The 18,756-nt window shown below is 42.3% G+C and overlaps 2 protein-coding genes across 2 annotated transcripts; one reads left to right on the forward strand and one right to left on the reverse strand.

The window, feature by feature from the left end:
• Window positions 1-1,670: 1,670 nt before the first annotated feature.
• fbxo15 (F-box protein 15) lies at window positions 1,671-9,619 on the reverse strand. The gene is made up of 10 exons (XM_031583957.2): window positions 9,286-9,619; window positions 7,956-8,024; window positions 7,452-7,556; window positions 6,826-7,065; window positions 5,229-5,432; window positions 4,681-4,813; window positions 4,210-4,292; window positions 3,273-3,418; window positions 2,517-2,641; window positions 1,671-2,205 (listed from the first exon to the last, which is right to left on the reverse strand). The coding sequence occupies exons 1-10, from the start codon at window positions 9,336-9,338 to the stop codon at window positions 1,939-1,941; spliced, it is 1,425 nt and encodes a 474-aa protein (XP_031439817.1). The 5' UTR covers window positions 9,339-9,619; the 3' UTR covers window positions 1,671-1,938.
• A 2,021-nt stretch (window positions 9,620-11,640) lies between these two features.
• On the forward strand, window positions 11,641-14,473 carry cbln2b (cerebellin 2b precursor). Its single transcript, XM_012816169.3, has 4 exons — window positions 11,641-12,001; window positions 12,395-12,902; window positions 13,268-13,387; window positions 13,501-14,473. The coding sequence occupies exons 2-4, from the start codon at window positions 12,615-12,617 to the stop codon at window positions 13,696-13,698; spliced, it is 606 nt and encodes a 201-aa protein (XP_012671623.1). The 5' UTR covers window positions 11,641-12,001; window positions 12,395-12,614; the 3' UTR covers window positions 13,699-14,473.
• The last annotated feature ends 4,283 nt before the right edge of the window (window positions 14,474-18,756 follow it).

An 18,756-nucleotide genomic window follows, 5' to 3' on the forward strand; every position in this document is an offset into this window, starting at 1 on the left:
GGAACCCATCTGCTTGAGGTCGGCCGGGTGGAGATAGGAAGGGGGGAAGGGGGGAGGGTTGTGTGGCAGAAGGGGAAGGGAAACAACAAGTGTTGTACATAGCCTGCATTTGGTAGATGTACACAATATATATACAGACATCCAGTGGTAAATACATGATACAGACAAGACCAGTTTAGTGGATATACACTGTGCTGATAGGGTTACTATTACAGGGGTAAGGGGAGTAGGAACAGAGAAACATGTCGATGGTGGCAATAATATATATTGTATATAAATGCTAGCATAGGGTATGAGGTAGAGTAAGTGTACGGCAGTGCGGTGGCAGTGGGTGCAATTGGTCGAGGGTTTCTGCAGGTAGACCGGGTGGAGAGACTACAGCAGCGTCCCATGGCGAAGATAGTCTAGATTAGGAGAGAAAGAAAAAGAACAGAGTGAGTGGGTTATTATAGGCATTAGCAATGTGATAAGAAAGGAGAGGGAGAGAGAGAGAGAGAGAGGCTGCCTGGCTGGGTGTATGGGGATTTTATTGAATATTTAGTTGGCTGGCGACAGTCGCAATACGTGCCGTGTGCTGTACCCGGGATCTTCCGCACTCCTTCACGGTACAACATACGCTGTCTGTAGCCCAGTTATGTTGATTAGGGGGGTATTGCATGTGTTTTAGATGTGTTTAGCTATTCTGGCATTTAGCATTTAGTTTGGTTTGGCATTTAGTTTGGTTTAGCATTAGTTATGCTGCCATTTAGCAATTAGTTTGGTTTGGTACATATGGAGATTTTAGTCGTAAGCTTTGTTAGGGTTGCAGGGTACAACATACGCTGTCTGTAGCCCAGTGATATACTTTTCTTTTTTTTTATTCTTATGTGTTCAGTTATGCTTGCTGACTGGCTGGTCCAGCAGGTGATGGGTTTGTTGACGCAATTACTTGTGGCTATAGGATGCACTAAAGAGGAATGTCTTTAGTCTTGATTTGAATATAGGTAGGGTGTCTGCATCTCGGATGGAGGCAGGGAGATTGTTCCAGAGGAGGGGGGCTCGGTAGCTAAAGGCTCTGCCTCCTACTGTGGTTTTTGATATTCTTGGAATTACAAGGAGGCCTGCACTCTGGGAACGCAGCGGTCTTGGAGGGCAGTAGGGGACAACTAGTTCCTTAAGGTAGTTTGGAGCCGGGTCATTTAGGGCTTTGTATGTAAGCAGGAGTACTTTGAAATCAATTCTACTTTTGACAGGGAGCCAATGCAGAGAGGCAAGTACAGGTGAGATGTGCTCATATTTTTTTGTTCTGGTGAGTGTACGGGCAGCAGCGTTCTGTATAACTTGGAGGCTCTTTATTGAGTTGATGCTGCATCCGGACAGGAGAGCATTGCAGTAATCTAGTCGGGAAGTAATAAATGCGTGGATTAGTTTTTCTGCATCTTGGAGGGATAGGACTTTTCTAATTTTGGCAATATTGCGTAAATGAAAAAATGATGTCTTTGAGATCTGTTTTATGTGTGAGTCAAATAGGAGGTCTTGGTTGATAGTTACACCAAGGCTCAGCATTGACTGTGCACGTGCATGCATGTTTCAAAGCACTGGCTCAGGGTCAAGAGAAAAGAAACGTATCCATTTAGAAAACGCTATCCATTCTGGACACAGACAAGTAGAACAGAACTCGCACTCCAAAGCAGAAATAAACCATTGTTTTATTCCACAACAGAAATGCACGACAGTTATCAATGTTCTTTTTTTTTTTACAAACTTTGTACAAACCTTGTCAAACTATTATTTACAAATGTACTGGTGTGATAATGATGCAACATGTTTTGAACATATTCTAAAATTAAAAATAAAATTCTGCTAGCAATTTCAATGCATCAAACACCGTACAAATTTATGAAACGCAAAACAATTTTTCCATCATTCTGTATATACAAACAAAATCTTATGTTATTCTTAGTAATTCCTTCCGAAGCACCTATTGATTTTTGCAACGGGCAGGTAAACATTAAACTTCACCAGGAAGTACTGGCCTAGTTCTTCCATCCAAATGAGGTCCATGGAGATCTTTCCGTCTGAGTCCTTATACCGGATGACGTAGGGCTCGCCCCTATAGTCGTACCACACATCCTCATTGGACAGCACGATGGCGACGGGAGAACACACGCACCAGAAGGGTGTCTGAGACTCGTCCAGCACTGTCACACTCATCACGCAGCAACTCTACACACACACACACACACACACACACACACACACACAAAGAAATATCAAGTATTAAAGCTGGGCTTTGTTTAGTAATGTTTGTTGACAGTAAATTGGCCAATTAACATATTTGGTTTAAGACTAACTAAATAATGGTTATAAATTGGCATCTGATCTTGTGGCTCTTCTAAGACGGAAAAAAAAAAAAAAAAACGCTTACAGTACCATCCAATATTAATCAGCAGTTCACATTAACAACCAAGATGACGGTGGCCAGACATGGGAGAGGTGAAGACACTGATGAGGTAAACAGAACTTAAGTGCCGTACCTCCACCACCCCCTCCAAGCCCTCGGACCGCCACTTCAGGCTGAACTTGTCAGCGAAGGCCGTGTGCTCAGACTTCTTCTCCCTCGAGATGGCCCGCAACATCACGTAACCGTCACTAATGTTTTCTACCAGGATAAACAAAAACCAGTGAGAACATCAACAGACACCAACTCTGGTCTGAGGGGACATAGCAGGCTGTATTATGTGACAGACATTGATATGGTTAATACAAACCTGCTACAGACCATAAAAAAGTATAAAGTGCAACTGAAATACTAGAGGAACAATGTAAGAACACAGCACCATCTACTGTCAAAATTATTTACTGCAGGCCTGGATTTGTTACTTGTGAATGACTTTTTTTCTTCTTTTTAATACTTCATTTATGTTGCAGCCATTTCATCTAAACAGACAAAACTTTTTTTTTTTTTTTTTTAAACTAATAGCTAAACTACAAAATGATACACATACATACATATTTATATCAAGTTGTGCAAAACCTGACAAACACAATTTCCAATAAAAAAAAAAAGAATACAAATTGATTGAATGAATGAATGAATGAATGAATGAATGAATGAATCTCCCTGAAACCGGCACACTTACCAATGCTCATTCGTTAACGGATACCGACATACAAAACACACTTGTGTACACAATGCACACACACAGACATCATAATCAGACTCATTTCACAGACACGCTTCCTCGCCCATAGCGCCCATCCAACACTGCTCTCCTCATCTCCACACTCACGTCTCCGGCAGAAGAGTCCAGTGAACTGGTCAGACATGATGAGCTTCATCATGTCGTGGAGCTCCACGTGAACCTTGTATCCATGGAGACCATATTCTGGGTCGACGTCATCAAACACAGGCTGGTACTCTGGCACGGCGTAGGGGCTGGCAGAGGAGGAGTGCAAAGGACAGAAGTCAGAATAGAACAGAACAGAAAAGAGTATTTGGTGGTGGCCTGGCCCTTTCAGCTATTTTAATTGAAGAGACAGGGGCCAGCTGTACTGAGAGCGCGCTCTCTCTCTCTCTCTGTGTGTGTGTGTGTGTGTGTGTGTGTGTGTGTGTGTGTGTGTGTGTGTGTGTGTGTGTCTATATAGAGAGTTGGCTGCTAAGGAGCATTTTTAAATGACACAGTCTGTGAAATGGCCAGGAGATGGAGTAGTCACCCTCAGAACCCCAGACAGGAGTGGACACACCATACTGCCTCGTACAAACCCATCCACTGCTCCTAGAACTAGACTATGTACTCTGGCAGTCACAACACCTGTGTGTACACTGATCTTTCCCTCCCCTATGTGTGCGTGTGTATGTAATGTAACTTAAAGCAGCAATAAGGTGTTCTGTTCCAAAACTAGCAAGCTTACTACCTAAAGAGGCATGCAATAACCTTGCAAACACCAACAACAGCCCAGTTGACACTGATAGAAGCTTGCCAAGACACTAACTGGTATCTTTTGGCAGTATAGCTGGCAATGTCATGCTGTGAAAGCTTTTCTTCCATTTTTGCAGGGTGTACCAGCCCGTTACACAGAACTACATAGGGCATATCCTTGATAGCTAGTGGGAAAGGACCATATGTTATCAAAATGAATTTGAGGATGGTCCCAAAACTAGCTGCCTATAAAACCATACCTCAAAAAGTGTCAAATTGTGGCATAGCGTTACTTTAACATACATACCAGGTAATTGATCCAAGAAGGATTTTCTCTACCAGCTTGTGAAGATGCAAGTTCACCTTGACAAACACAATGTCCACATTGCTCTGAAAGACAAATTATATCTTTCTTTCATAAAAAAAAGCTAAATATCACCACGACCATATGTGAAATGTGAAATCACCAGTCTTATCATATTCAACTCGACATAACATTGCTGAAATGAGGATATCCACAGGGGCCAAGGCAAAAGACACAGGTTAACACCGACGTAACTTTTGCTGCGGTGAGACTACAGAGTATTGAGCATAGAGTTACAGCTCTAATTAAAATGAGCTGCTATAAATACGCATATGTGCACGAGAATCTAGGGAAAACAATGGGGGAGTTTAAGAGTTAGAAGTGAGTGAGAGTCAGTGAGTTTAACATTCAGGAGTTCCAAGAACCAAAGTTAAATAACATCAAATGAAATGAAACCGAAAGAAGGCTCCATACCCTCCAGAGTCCCACGATGAGCCCTGGGAAGAGCATGCTGTGCTTCACCCTCACCAGCCTGTCGTAGCCGAAGAACTTCCAGCTGTACTTCTTCGTGTCCGCTTCAGCGATCAGAGAGCGCCATGTTGCAGGTCTGCAGCCAGCACGCACGCACGCACACACACACACACACACACACACACACACACACACACACACACACACACACACACACACACACACACACACACACACACACACACACACACACACACACACACACAGCAGGATGGGAGACCCAGGGGAACGGGTTTAAGCAACAACAGAACTGCAGATAGTTTGCATACAACAAATGTTGAAATAGGCGATAATCTAAAATCTACGATACAAAAAGAGTGTAGGTCACACTGGAAAGCAAAATCAATCTTTTCTGTGTGGACCAGAACTGAAAAATTCAATAGAGAAAAAAAAAATCCTTTTAATGTTCATGATCGTATGTAGCTACGTTTTTTCAGTCAGGCAACCATCTGGGACGCCCTGCACTGATGCGAGGGCAGGACCCCCATTACCTGCGAGAGGCTGAGCCTCGGTCTAACGTCAGGGGCACCACACCGTGGAAATGCAGCGAGAGAATCTTCCACCACTCCGGGCCACCCAGGCCAATCCAGGTCAGGTTGAGGGTGGACTCGGAGAAGAAAGCGTGCGAGTGCTTAAAGGTGCTCTGCCGTCCTTCTTTATCGGTCATCGTCAACTCCCACGTCACGCCCAAGCTCCTGCCAGCCAAAAGAGACGCCAGACACAAACCCATTCTGACATGTTGGTTTCAGAGAAGATTTAGGGGGAAGGAAGATCATCCAGAAATAGGAAGAATTTTTACATGTAACACTCAGCTTCTGGCCAAGATAAATGGAGACAGTATAATCACCCTCTTCACAACCAGTTTGTAATGAATCTCATGATTAAGTCAAAATAGTGCAGAGAGCACATGATTTTAAAATGCACAAATAAAGTTTTCAAGAATCTAAACTATACATGCATGTAGATCCACATATAGTCCATACAGCCTATAAATTGAGCAACGCAAGTCATTATAGGTTTCAAGTCTTTTGCATGGTGAAGTTGAGAGGGTTAATAAGCACTAATCATCACTCAGAGTCCTTCTAAAAGCACATCAATTACTATTATCAACTCCAACACAACTCTCAACAGAGGCACACAGTTCCCCTAACTGGAGCAGAAACAACCTTGAACATTGTGGACTGCATAATGTATGTTCGATTCATATGGTGCTTCTCTTGCGGTCTGCGTTAAAATATAGATCATCAATCCATGCTCTGCTCTGAATAAAGCATGGGACCTGGAGAGAGGGTATGGGTCAGATACTTAGCAGACGCTTTTATCCAAAGTGTCCTTCAAAAAGCCAGCAGCAACCGGGAATCGAACCCAGGCCAACCGCTTACAAGGCAGTGACTAACCGCTGCACACCCACAGAACACAGACTGAAAGAATCAGAAAATATCAAACACCCTTGAAAGCCATTCTTAAAGAATCTTGGGAATGTCTAAAAAAGGTTTGATGAATCTGATCTACTCTATATTATCTCATACAGGAGCAATACTCATAACACTAAGTTTAAATATAGTCAAATAGGACTACAACCATTCCTGCTTAAAGAGTCAATTAAAAAGTATGGCCCAGATGTACAAAGTAACTGACCCGAGGTGAGATCTCCAATATGACTAATAAACACTGGTCTATACCCAGTTGCACTCTTACTCAGCACAGACGGCTGTATACGCCTCAGACCTACTTCTGTTTTTAATTAGCTGCACAGACCTGATCCAGCTAGTCAAGGGGTTTTATTATCATCAGAGGGGTTTGGACAGGTGTGCTTACACACACACACAGACACACACAGACACACACATTTGCGCACACACACACACACGCACGCACACGCGCGCACAAACACACACGCGCATGCACGCACGCACACAGACACACACACACTGTTTGGGGCCCTGAGAGCAGAGGCCGTAGTGGAGATGAATGGGTTTAAACACAAAGCATTCTCCTGTTCACCACCAAGCACATTCCCAGGCCTAATTACCCACGGGCTGTGAAGATATTAGTCTTAATGAGAACGGGGAGGAAGGGGGCTCTAACCTAAGGACATGCTCTGTTTGCCTTGGCAGCCCGGTGTAAGGGTTAATGACTTTGAGCTGGCTGATCCACTTGCTCTGGTTGAAGCCAGCCATCTTCTTGAAGAGGAGCCTCTTCCAGTGACCCCTGGGCTTCTCCTGTATGGTGGCGCTGGTCAGACCATATGCCACCTCATCCACCAGCTTTGCCTTGAGCGTCTTCTTCTTCGCACACTCTCGAATGTATAGCCTGTACCACAGAGCACTGGAGGACGACACGTATGGAACTTAAGAATGGAGCAGAGTACAGGAGACATGAAATACAGAAAAATGTATTGACAATCCTGCACTTTTTAGGGACTGAAAGTAATCCTGCTGACCAGTGGAGCTGTATGAAAACTTAAGCAATTTTGAACAAAAAGGTAACGGTGAGATTGTTCACTCACTCACAGCTTTCATCAGTGCCAACTGGGGTGTTGGTGGTGTTTGCAAAGCTTTTTCATACTTCTTAGGTAGTTACTTTGCTAGCTTTAGACCAGAACTCCAAAAAAGAGTTTGTGGTTTTGTTTTTGAAACAAGAGTGGTTGTGTGTTGACCAAGATCATGTCAGACCCACACAGGTGAGAACTGAGATTTCAGCTGGCAACTCACTTGGTGTTGGCAAGCTCATGAAGCTGTTTGTTAACGCAGCCAAGGGAATACAGAGCGGGGGCATCCAAGAAGGTCAGGATCTTCAACAGAACCTCAGGTGGCAGTCTAGTCAAAAAAATTATCAACAACAATCAACCAAATCCAACCGTAGCCTACGTGTTTTCTAACTACGTGGCCATATCTACTGATTAGTAAAAGGCTTCTATCTGAAAACAAAATCTGCAACAAAACCTCCAGGTGTGCCCAATATTACTGCTGAGGATATAGCCTTCTTGCTAATTTACCATATTTAACAAAATGACCTTTGTATACTTTCACTGGATCCGCGTGGTAGCTAGCCATTGTTACATGACATTATGAATTTGATTGACAATGTGTAAAATAAGTTAGTAACTTAGGCTAAAACGTGCTTGCATTGTTAATAACAAACTTAACATTAGAACAATAGAACAGGCTTAAATAAAACCTGGGATTTGCAATATGACTGACTATAGCAGAATTCACCTCGCAATGTGATTTTCGTGCCTGGAAGGGGGCCAACCGCACGAAGGCTTTTCCCGACTGCTTTTCCGACTGCAATTCAAGGACATTATACTTGTTACGAACGTAATGTAACTAACAAATACCCATTTCCACCCAAAGCTATGGGCAATGTCTGGTTAGCCAGCTACTCATTTAAGATGGCGGCTCTGCGGTGTAAAACTTGCTTGCAGCTTCAAACCCATAGGGGCGGAGATCCCGGGGGGGACGTGTCCCCCCCTACCATAAAGTTGTCCCCCCCCAACAGTCATTGGAAACAAAAAATATAGTAATATGAAATAAAAATACGACGACACAAGCGGTGCTAATTATAGACGTAAAACAATGTGTTTTTTAAGTGTTGAAAAATCATGTTCCCCCTATTCCTCAAAGTGGGTTGGTTCACATGCTGTTTCCAACGGGCAGTGCTACCGGCAGCTCCGTGTTTCAGTTAATCAGCCCAGTAGGCTACACGGTCAGATTGTCAGACTGTTACCTCCTCTGTACCCTGTCGCTGCCACTATGATACACGATATGTAAAGAGATTTACCTCATTCTCGAACGCAGTAAGAACATGTAAAGAAGAAGTTTCTTTCTAAACTTCATTTACGAAGTTCCAGTCGATATGCACAAGTATACATACGTGTATTAATGGATTGGCATGACAACGTGAACGTTTGCCGATAACACACGCATGCCGGTAATTAACACCGTTAAGATAGCTAGCTAGACAGTCTAGGACACTGTCCTGTCAGGGGCAGGTTCATGCTAGTTAATAAACGTAGGTCTACATCTCAGTGCCTCTCCAGATTTGTTAAATTATCTGAAGGTAAATTAATGTCATCTTTTCCTCTGGTCCATTAACTATGCTGGTATTGCAACATAGGGTGGCAGTGGTACAGGGGGTAGAGAAGTCTTATTATAATCAAGAGGTTGCTAATTCGATTCCCTGTCGAAGTGTCCGCGAGCTGTTTTATAACTTATTTTGAGCATCACGTTCTCTTGAACTTTGGACATTATTTGTCTGTAAATAAATATTTCATGTTAGTACATTTAATGCTGTTTAGAGAATTCTAAAAAGACTTCGAATTTCTGTTTGTAAATGTGATAAGAGAATTCGGTATTTAGCAGTTTATGCTAGCTCTCCTGAAAGCAATACATTTCATGTCCCCCTCCCCGGAATTACTCTCTGAAATTTGACGATGTATTGTCCCCCCCTACAATGAAATGGGATCTCCGCCCCTGTTCAAACCTAACAGTTCAGGTATTCACTTTGTTGTGACTGTCTTGTCAATGATTACAAAATGGAAGTTACCCTTGTTTTCGTTTCTTGAGGAATTTGGTTGCCATAACACGGGATTTCTCCATGATTCTTGTTCTTGGCTGTCCAGGTGTAGCCTGTAACTTACTATAATTTCAGTACTCGTGTCTGCAACTCATCGAACTGCTTCCGGCGTCCTGTAACTATGGTAACAGAACACAAACTTCAGCTGAGCTGAGCTGAGCTTCAGTGTTTGCCTCCCCGGTTGGACACAATGTGTGTTTTATGTCAACTGGATACAAATAAAACGTGTCGGGTGCTTTAACTCTGGCGACGGACTGCTCGCAAGGAATACAAAATTACTAGACAGAACACACTCAGATGAAGGAAATCTATCCTAACATTCGAGAACATCTACCAACAGGTGTGACGCTGAACCATTTAAATATCTGCACACGTATCATATGTCCCCCTCGGACACTAGAAACACACACTGACACCTTCCGGTTTGGCGAGGTACATTTACCACCAGAGGACATTAAACGCATTAACCGAGTCTGCTATTCAGTCTGAAGTAATTAAGGGAGACATTAGCCTACGTGTAGCCTAGGCTACAAGTTTTTTTTTTTTTTTTTTTGCTTTTCTGCTTAAGATGAAAAATGGGCCTGTACATCATTTATCACAATCAAACATTTGCTTGTGGAACATATTCCTCTTACCACACTGGTCCCTTAATGACATAAAAAAAAATTAAAAAAATGGCTCCTCCATCACCTTTAATTTCACTCTAGCAACAATGTAGTGATCACATTCCCAAGAGCTAGGCTACTCTGCTCTGCTGCCTGTCAAAGTAAATAGCTGTAAAATTCATTATATTATATGTCACTTCGCATGGTTGACTAGCAGCTTGTTCATAGGGGACTGCTGTTGCCTCAGGTATCTTAATGCAGGCTCTGTTGACTGTGTTCACTTCGCAACTTGACATTTCGTCTCTCTCTCTCTCTCTCTCTCTCTCTCTCTCTCTCTGTATATGTGTGCGCATGTCTTGCTCTGCATGTCCTTCTTTATGCCTAGGGTAAGTTACTACTACACTCAGAACACTTGAAGTCAGCTTCTTCCTGGCTCGTCTGTCAACACTAACTGTGTGTGCTTTCTTCACAGAGAGGTGGCAAGAGTAAGGCCCTCACAGTCATAAGAGCAACCAATGAAGGCACACATGATAATAAATATCAAGACCCAAATAGCTGGCTCTGGTCCAGTCAGAACCAGACCCATTTCATTTTTGCTGCTTTTGGAGGTAATCACTTGGTATCAAGTGTGTTAAATTAGCCTTTTATGACTTTTTAAAACCTTCATAAATACATGATACGTTAGGTTACATTATCTGTTGTGAGAGATCAATTTAAAAAAGATGTGGTTTCATCAGATTGTCTGACCACCAGAGCAATCCCAAACCTACTTTTAATTATATTAATTGTGCTATCATTGGACTGTCATAGATTCATTTATCACCTATCATTTCAGCACCTAGATGTCTGCAAAAACATTGGCGGTTTCCTCTCATTAGCAGTAATGTATATCATTTCTGAAATTAACTGATACCCACTGAATCTTCCTGAAGTTTGGAGAGAACAAAGTCATTTGAGCATATCAATGTGATCAGGCTGCATAATATAGCCAATTAGCTCTTTTAGAGAATGGAGTCTGGCAGTTCATTAAGAGGGTTCTCTGCAGGTTCACTGGTTTTCATACACACTCTCAGACCTCCGAGACCCGTGGAGCAACTGAGGTTATTCCCAGCGTGGTGTGTTTTGGCCAGAGACGTAAAACTTGAAGCAGATTATAGAAAAGAAAGACTTCAGTTATAGCTTGTCTGCCTATACTTACGCAGCACAATAATAGCATGGTTGCACCTTATTCTGGGCTTTCAGGGGCTTAAAGAGATGAGAAAAGGCGAGAGTGAACTATTACCTTTTCCTCTTGGAAAGTTGTGGATGTAAACTAAGAATGAATTGCTCTTGTAATTAGTTGCTTTGTGTTGTTTTGTTTTTTCCCACATGGTCATTTGCTATGCGTGAGAGATTCACTTACTTCACATTTACTCCCTTGACTCCCGTGATATATTATTATATTATTGTAAGTAAACCTTGAGCTATAGAGACCTCATAGAAGTGGTGGTTAAACATGTCTGTGTCAAAATGAAAACTTTGACAAAGGAGGTGATACACACCTTAATTCATAAAAAAAACATTGCACTAAAACTATGGCACTTTTCATCCACTGGATGGAGCAAAAGTATCTCGTGTGTCTTTCAGTTAGTGTCACCGCAAAATTCAAATTAGCAGCATGCACCCTCAATTACCCGAACAAGGAGAAAACGCTATCAGATGTTCCACTCCCATCGATTCTGATTAATCTGTACATAACACTGCACCATATTGACAGGAAAAGCATTCTCCCCCTCGTACAGGTGAACGTGTTGTCCTGGGGGATCTCTCTTACAAATCAACTTTGATTCAACTGGTTATGCAAACAGTGTCATTAATCTAGACGAGTGGCCAGTCAGCGGCGTGGAGTGGAGAGTGCTTCTCCTATCAGCGTGTAAAATTGCACTGTACTTGAATATAAAGGATGGGCGGGAGTCATTCTCCTGAGGGCATGGAGGGGCGATTCTTTTCCTGTTGTCAGACCGCAACCTTCGCTCACTTACTCTTAGGACTGCCGTGCATGCAGAGGGGACGGTCCCAGAAGAGCGCTATGGATTTAACAGGTAATGTATGGAACATTTATGAGGCAATCGTGCACTGCGGAAAAGGCACATTAAAATGAGGGAGGGTATATGGTGCACGGTTTTCATTGATAAAATACATCTTAGGTGTGTTTTTATTATTCAGAGAAGTTAAATAAGAACCTCTTTAAAAGCATAGGTGAAAAAAGACTCTCGCAACTACTAGAAAATCGCGACAAATTGTCTGTTTGTCATACAATGCCTGTGCGTAAAATGTTATCTGTTCCGCGCGTTTGCAAGTCTCTGTTTTGTGTGTATGTGTGTGTGTGTATGTGTGTGGGTCTGTGTGTATGTGTGTGTATTCTTGCTAATTTATCTGTTTATCATTTTCTCCTGCACTCTGAAACAATTTGTGTCTTTCTCTCCAATTATCAGGATCCATCACACCAGCAGTTTGAAGATCTTCCTGACATCTGCTAAGGCGCACAGGAGGGAGAGAGAGAGAGGAAAAGAGAGAGAGAGAGAGAGAGGGAGTGTGTGAGCGTGTGTGTGAGAGAGGGAGAGAGGGGTTAGGTTGGACCAGGTGATAGAGCCACAAGAAACCTCCAAGGGGCTGATCGTTAAGATCAGTGTGCACAGGATTCTTGCTCCGATCATGGTGCCAGCACGCTGCCCCGGACCCCGTGCCATGCTGGCACTAGCTCTCCTCTTGGGATGTGGCATTGGGCTATGCCGCGGCCAGAATGAAACGGAGCCCATCGTTTTGGAGGGGAAATGTCTGGTGGTGTGTGATTCGAACCCTTCCTCTGACGGAGGGGTCACCTCTTCGCTCGGGATATCCGTCAGGTCCGGGAGCGCCAAAGTGGCTTTCTCCGCCGTCAGAGCGACAAATCACGAACCATCAGAAATGAGCAACACTTCAATGACGATCTACTTTGACCAGGTGAGATACCCTCTCTAATTTTGCGCAATCTATGCCATTGTTAACTTGAAAACTTCGCTGAAATAATGGAAAATAATAACAAGGATGTCTTGCCAAAATATTGCATGCTTTTCTGCACCCGCCACTCAAAGCAGTAGCCCGTTTTTGCAATGACTTGAAATTATAGGAAAAACAGATAACTTTACAGATTGAAGTGAGGATGTCCACGGGCTTACTAAATAAAGCTGGTTTATGTTTTAACTGTCATTCATTGACAAATCAGTACGAATTCGTCCGGACAATCCTCAAACAATTCTGTGCAATAATGGCTCAGTTTTCTTTCACAGGTGTCATTTATTGTGCGTGCTTTGCTGTTGTTGTTACAGGCATTAGTGAACATCGGCAGTCATTTCGACCTTAAAGCCAGCCTATTTACGGCGCCAAGGAGAGGAATTTACAGTTTTAGCTTTCATGTGGTTAAGGTGTACAACAGACAAACCATACAGGTGAGCTGGGCTGAATGCGCATATGCGTTTTCCTGTCTTGCCAACACTGACCCAAATTGATAGATAATCAATGACTGCTCTAGTGAAACTGTAAAATGTCTTTTATCACTTAGGTCAACCTGATGCAAAATGAATATGCAGTCATCTCCGCGTTTGCTGGGGATCAGGACGTTACGCGAGAAGCGGCGAGTAACGGAGTTCTACTGATGCTGGAGCGAGAGGATCGGCTCTATCTCAAACTGGAGAGAGGGAATCTCATGGGCGGATGGAAGTACTCCACGTTTTCTGGGTTTTTGGTATTTCCTCTATAATAACCTTGCCGTGGCGCACCGCGAGTGACTCCTCTGTGGATGGGGAACCACGCAAAGGTCAGTTCTTCGAACATAACTGTCACCGAAGCGGACAAATAGCTCACATGTTTAAAATATTCTTCAAAGGACGAATCTGTGGAGTTCATATTTCCAACCCATCGGCCAATGCAATCCCGTGGATAAACGAATCGATCGGCCTGTGTGCTTTTACCCAAGACGGGCTACTGGATTTTATTGTTGGGGGGAAATCAACTTTTGTCAAAAGACATGTAAGAGTGCTTGGACTAAAGGAGAAGATGTATAAGACGAAGAAGAAGTCCCGAACCACGTGTATTTATTAATGCTTTATTTTGTGTTTGTATAGCCTTAAGAAATCTGGCTTCAGTCAAAAGAGATATATGGAGTGACGGATGTACGTGTCAAGAAGTGCTTTTCGCCTAAAGCATTTTTGCACGAATGGGAGGTCATGTTTTTTGTGCTGTCCATGGTGTTTCGTTTGGATGCTGAACATATTGAACATATGCCAAATGTAGGCCGCCTACTATATTACGAGAAAAATCATATAACAGCCAATGGAGACATTTAAAAAAACTTTTACAAACATTTACCTAATTTATAAAATACATATTCAATTATGGTGTGTTCTACATTTCGGATCTGCGTAGCTTTGACTGATTTAGTGTTCAGTGACGTTGCTCACAAATGTATATTGTGAAATAGCAAGAGAAAAAAAAATTCCCTATATGTCCCGCCTAATAAAAAATATTGTATTGTACTTCTATCTATTTATTTATTCTATCTATTAAGTCGCAATGCGATTTAAACGTTTCATGGGAAAGTGTTTATCAAATAACCACAACAACTGCCAACCGTAACACAAGGGTTTTGTGTATTAGCCATTATTATAAAAGGTAATTTGCATTTAATGTGAAATATTACCTAAAATCTAATCAATTTATCTTCGAATCGGAATATTTTGGCTTTGTATGATAGTCACAGAGGACATCCCTTCAGTTTCAGTCTGGTCTCGTGGAAGGCCCCGTTAACGGGCCCTGTCCATGGTCCTGACACCAAGGCCTCCATGATTGCGGACTGTCAGAACAGGATGAAGGAGAACATTGGCACGAAATTCTAACAAAAGTACTCCCCTCCTCATTTACCTAAGAATGATTTAAGCCTGTTTTACAAATAAACATTGCAGTATTTCATAATGCACTTAATGCACTTAATCCACATACATGGATGCTTTCACACACACACACACACACACACACACACACACACACACACACACACACACACACACACACACACACACACACACGATAGACAGATTAGATTGTCATGATATGTTTTTTATTATAATGTTTCATTTATTGTCTTTGCCCCCACCTTTATTTACTTGGGCAGATCATTTGGATATTTCTATAGTTGCAAAAAATTATTGTATATACATCTTAGTGTCATCTGAGAATACATGACCTATCTTTTCCAAAATCAAAAGGACAAACAAAGCAGCCATTGAGTTGTGTATTATTTATGTGCATACGTACAATATGTTTGCAACTGGAGTAACATCACAGAGGTTAACAATAAAATCACGTTTAAAACACAAGTCATGGCTTTTATCCCATGCGTCTCAGGTTAGCTGATCAGCTCAGGATCAATCATTGGACAGTGTAGACGCCACAGTGCTTATATGCCATGTCTCATGAGCACACTGGAATTCCTGCACTCTTGTTTCTCACGGGGAAGACAACTCAGTGGCACAGAGTACAGATACGCAGAGAACACACTCTATTCTAAAGATGAGACAAACAAATGCAACTAAGACTACGCACAATGCGAAAGACGTGGCCCCAAACAGACGGAGCATAGTTTACCCTGAAGTCAAGTACTGTGACAGCCAGGAGCATCAGTAGACATTCAGGGCCAACTGGAAAGTAAATGCAACACACAGCCCGTCTGGTTTCGTTGGTAGCATTGTATGACATGTCCTTGGAGGTTAGGGATTGATATATATATATATATTATGAAGGCCAGGCTGGGAGGGGGGCGTATTGTAATGACCACCTGAAACAATCCCCCACTCAGACCTCACCAGGCCATTCACAAGACGGATGGGGACACTGGGTTGGTTTCTGAGGGTGTCTAGTCAGCACTGAAGCTCCTCTGAGAAGGTAACCTGCATTCATCAAGAGATCGAAAGAGTACCTAAATGATTATGGACCTAAAACACCTGAAAGTCAATTGATAACAAGCGCACACAATGCCTTATTTACCTATAAGGATTTTTAAAGAGTTTCTAAGTGTTTATGTAGCTCAACTGCCACACGAAAGTGCTGACAACATCAAGGTCATAGGTTGAGGACGACTTGGGACACACCTACTGATAGCATGTATAACCTGGGAAGGCTTCATCTAAAAACATGTGCATGTTAACATTTAGACTACACAAAGCAGTACAGCTGGCTACATCATCTTTGTATTGTAACCTCAGCTAGGGTAGAATAAACAGCGTGATTTAAGACTAAAAATGAATTAGCTTCAGAATGAGTCATTGATAAGTTATTTCTCGAGAAGCGCATTTGCAATTTGTCTCTTGAACATATCAAAGCGTGTGGAAGCATTTCCAAAGGTCTTTCCTTAAATCAAATTCAGTGTTTTATTATAAGTCACATGGTCTTAGATTATGGAAATGAACAGAGACCTCATGCTATGGGAGATCTCATGCCATCAACATCTCTATACCCCCAGACCTTACAGTGTACTCTCTCCATCCCACTGACCAGAGGTAGTGACCTGTGACAAACGCAAAGTGGTACTCTGACAAAGCACCTTTTCAAAACAAGTCTTCACACAAAGCAAGCAGACACTTGCTCTGATAGTCGTCTTTCCCTTGACTGCTATAAATCAAAGTTGTTCAGTCATGAAAGAATTATGAAAGCCACCACTGCACAAAACAAAAGAAATTCCAGCATATAAAAAAAAAATACTTTTATAGGAGCACAGATGGCAGCATAATATGTTTTGCAGACATCATATAAATAAAAAGTAATAAAAAAATGCTTAAAAATAGCACCACTTCTTAATAGTCTCGCATTAGATAAGCATCTTCTCTTCCAAATTTGGAGATGTCTTGTTTCAGTCCCATCCACTCAGACTCTTTTGTGGGCTAATCTAAATGCTTCTGTTTCAGCCATGCTGCTTCTTAAGCGCAGCGGGGTCCCATACCTCAGAGTGGTCTCACAGCAAGATGCGGCGCAATACTTCATGCATTAGTGTCGAAATTGCACATTAAAGCAATTGGAATGATATTATCTTTGGGTGTTAGGATTCATAAGTGGTGTCGGTAGCAGTTATTCATTAATCTGTGGGATCACATGTCTTGAATGTCGACTCTGCGGGGCTTCCCCCTACAGAGAGGCACAGCTGTAATTTCTGCTCAGCCAGGCTTGAACAAACTCCCAGACATACAGCAAGTTTTTTTTTTTTTTTTTTTCTCTTTTGACGGGATTCATTCGATTAGAGTAGATTCCACTGGCAGCATTACCCCTCAGTGTTGTTATCGGAGAAGAACCGCCGCTTCATGCCCCTCAAGTGAGAGGCCCTTTTCTTCTTCTTTTGTTTTCTTTTGGAGCTACTGGGAACATTGTTTTCCAGACTAAGAGAAATTCCAGGACCAGCACGTACTTGGACTGTTACTCTTGTACACAGAATGGAGGAGAATGGAATTCAGAGGGATAGAACCATAGAGTTCAAAACAACTCTCTAATTCTATAGATAGAACCTATGGTCGACCCTCAGTGTTCAGTATAATTCTATAGATAGAACCTATGACAGACCCTCAGTGTTCAGTGTAATTCTATAGATAGAACCTATAATAGACCCTCAGTGTTCAGTATAATTGTTGTTACTGTTTAAAGGCTGAAACTTATTGAGCAGTGTTGCCTTGTTTGTCTTTAGTACAAAGCATGTGGCCTGCAGACCGAGTTTAAAATCTCATCCTGTAGATCAGGAATCTAGAGAGGACGCAAAGAAAGGAAATCACCAAGCATGAAGCCATTACCCGACCAGGGTCCATCATTTCAGAGGCTGATCAGGCTGGCGTGAGGAAGGAATTACTTTCACTTCCCCCTGAGCCTTTTATGCTCTCAGCTAGAGAACAGACACTCACCGAGGCTTTGTGATGTGCCTCACACATGCATACGAACATCTCAAATGGCTTTACACAAAATAGCCGAGGCAAACAATTTCATAAACAATTTTAGAATGTCTGTCAAAACAACAGAACAATTTGAATGTCTGTCAACAAATGTCTGTGGAAATATAATGAATGTATGATGGTTGTATGACATCTTCTTATACGGTACAAAAACACAAAAACAAAAACACTTTGGGCATTATATTTGTGTTAGAAATATATCATTTGAATTCTGATTGCCTGCTCTGTATCATATAAAAAAAGCCTATCCAACACACGACCCTCTTTAATGCTCACCGTTGAGGTGATTTAAAAGAGTTCTTCGCTGACTTCTCTCTGCCAGAATATCATTAAAACTCTTAATTGCACAGCCATCTTTCACATCAATTTCAACCCCCTTTCCAAAGGTTTCTATGTGAAACGTGCCCCCTTCATGGCGTGGCTCACTTCAACACCTTCAATCTGGGCTCGATGAGGAGAATATTAACGCAAAATGCGAAAACCTCCTTGGTAATTCAGTGTGTGCCCCCTGCTGGGTCCTGATTCCGGTGAAATAGATAACTACATAAAACCGCGTTTTAACATGGTACGCAGACAGCCATTTTATCTAAAACACATCAGACTTGATACTAGAGTGAAAACAACAGTAGTAGAGTGGTACTGATGGATCTTATAGGATGAGAGAGAGAGAGTGAGAGAGAGAGAGAGAGAGAGAGAGAGAGAGACAAAGGGATGGCAACCTATAACAACAGAGCAGGGGAGGGGGGATTATAATGCACATCACATTTAGAAGTGTGCAAACACCAGCACTCTAAGAACATCAATCAAGGAGTGTCTCTTTGAGATGGGCCCAT

The sequence above is a fragment of the Clupea harengus genome, chromosome 17 (assembly GCF_900700415.2).
Source record: "Clupea harengus chromosome 17, Ch_v2.0.2, whole genome shotgun sequence".
Lineage (NCBI taxonomy): Eukaryota > Metazoa > Chordata > Actinopteri > Clupeiformes > Clupeidae > Clupea > Clupea harengus.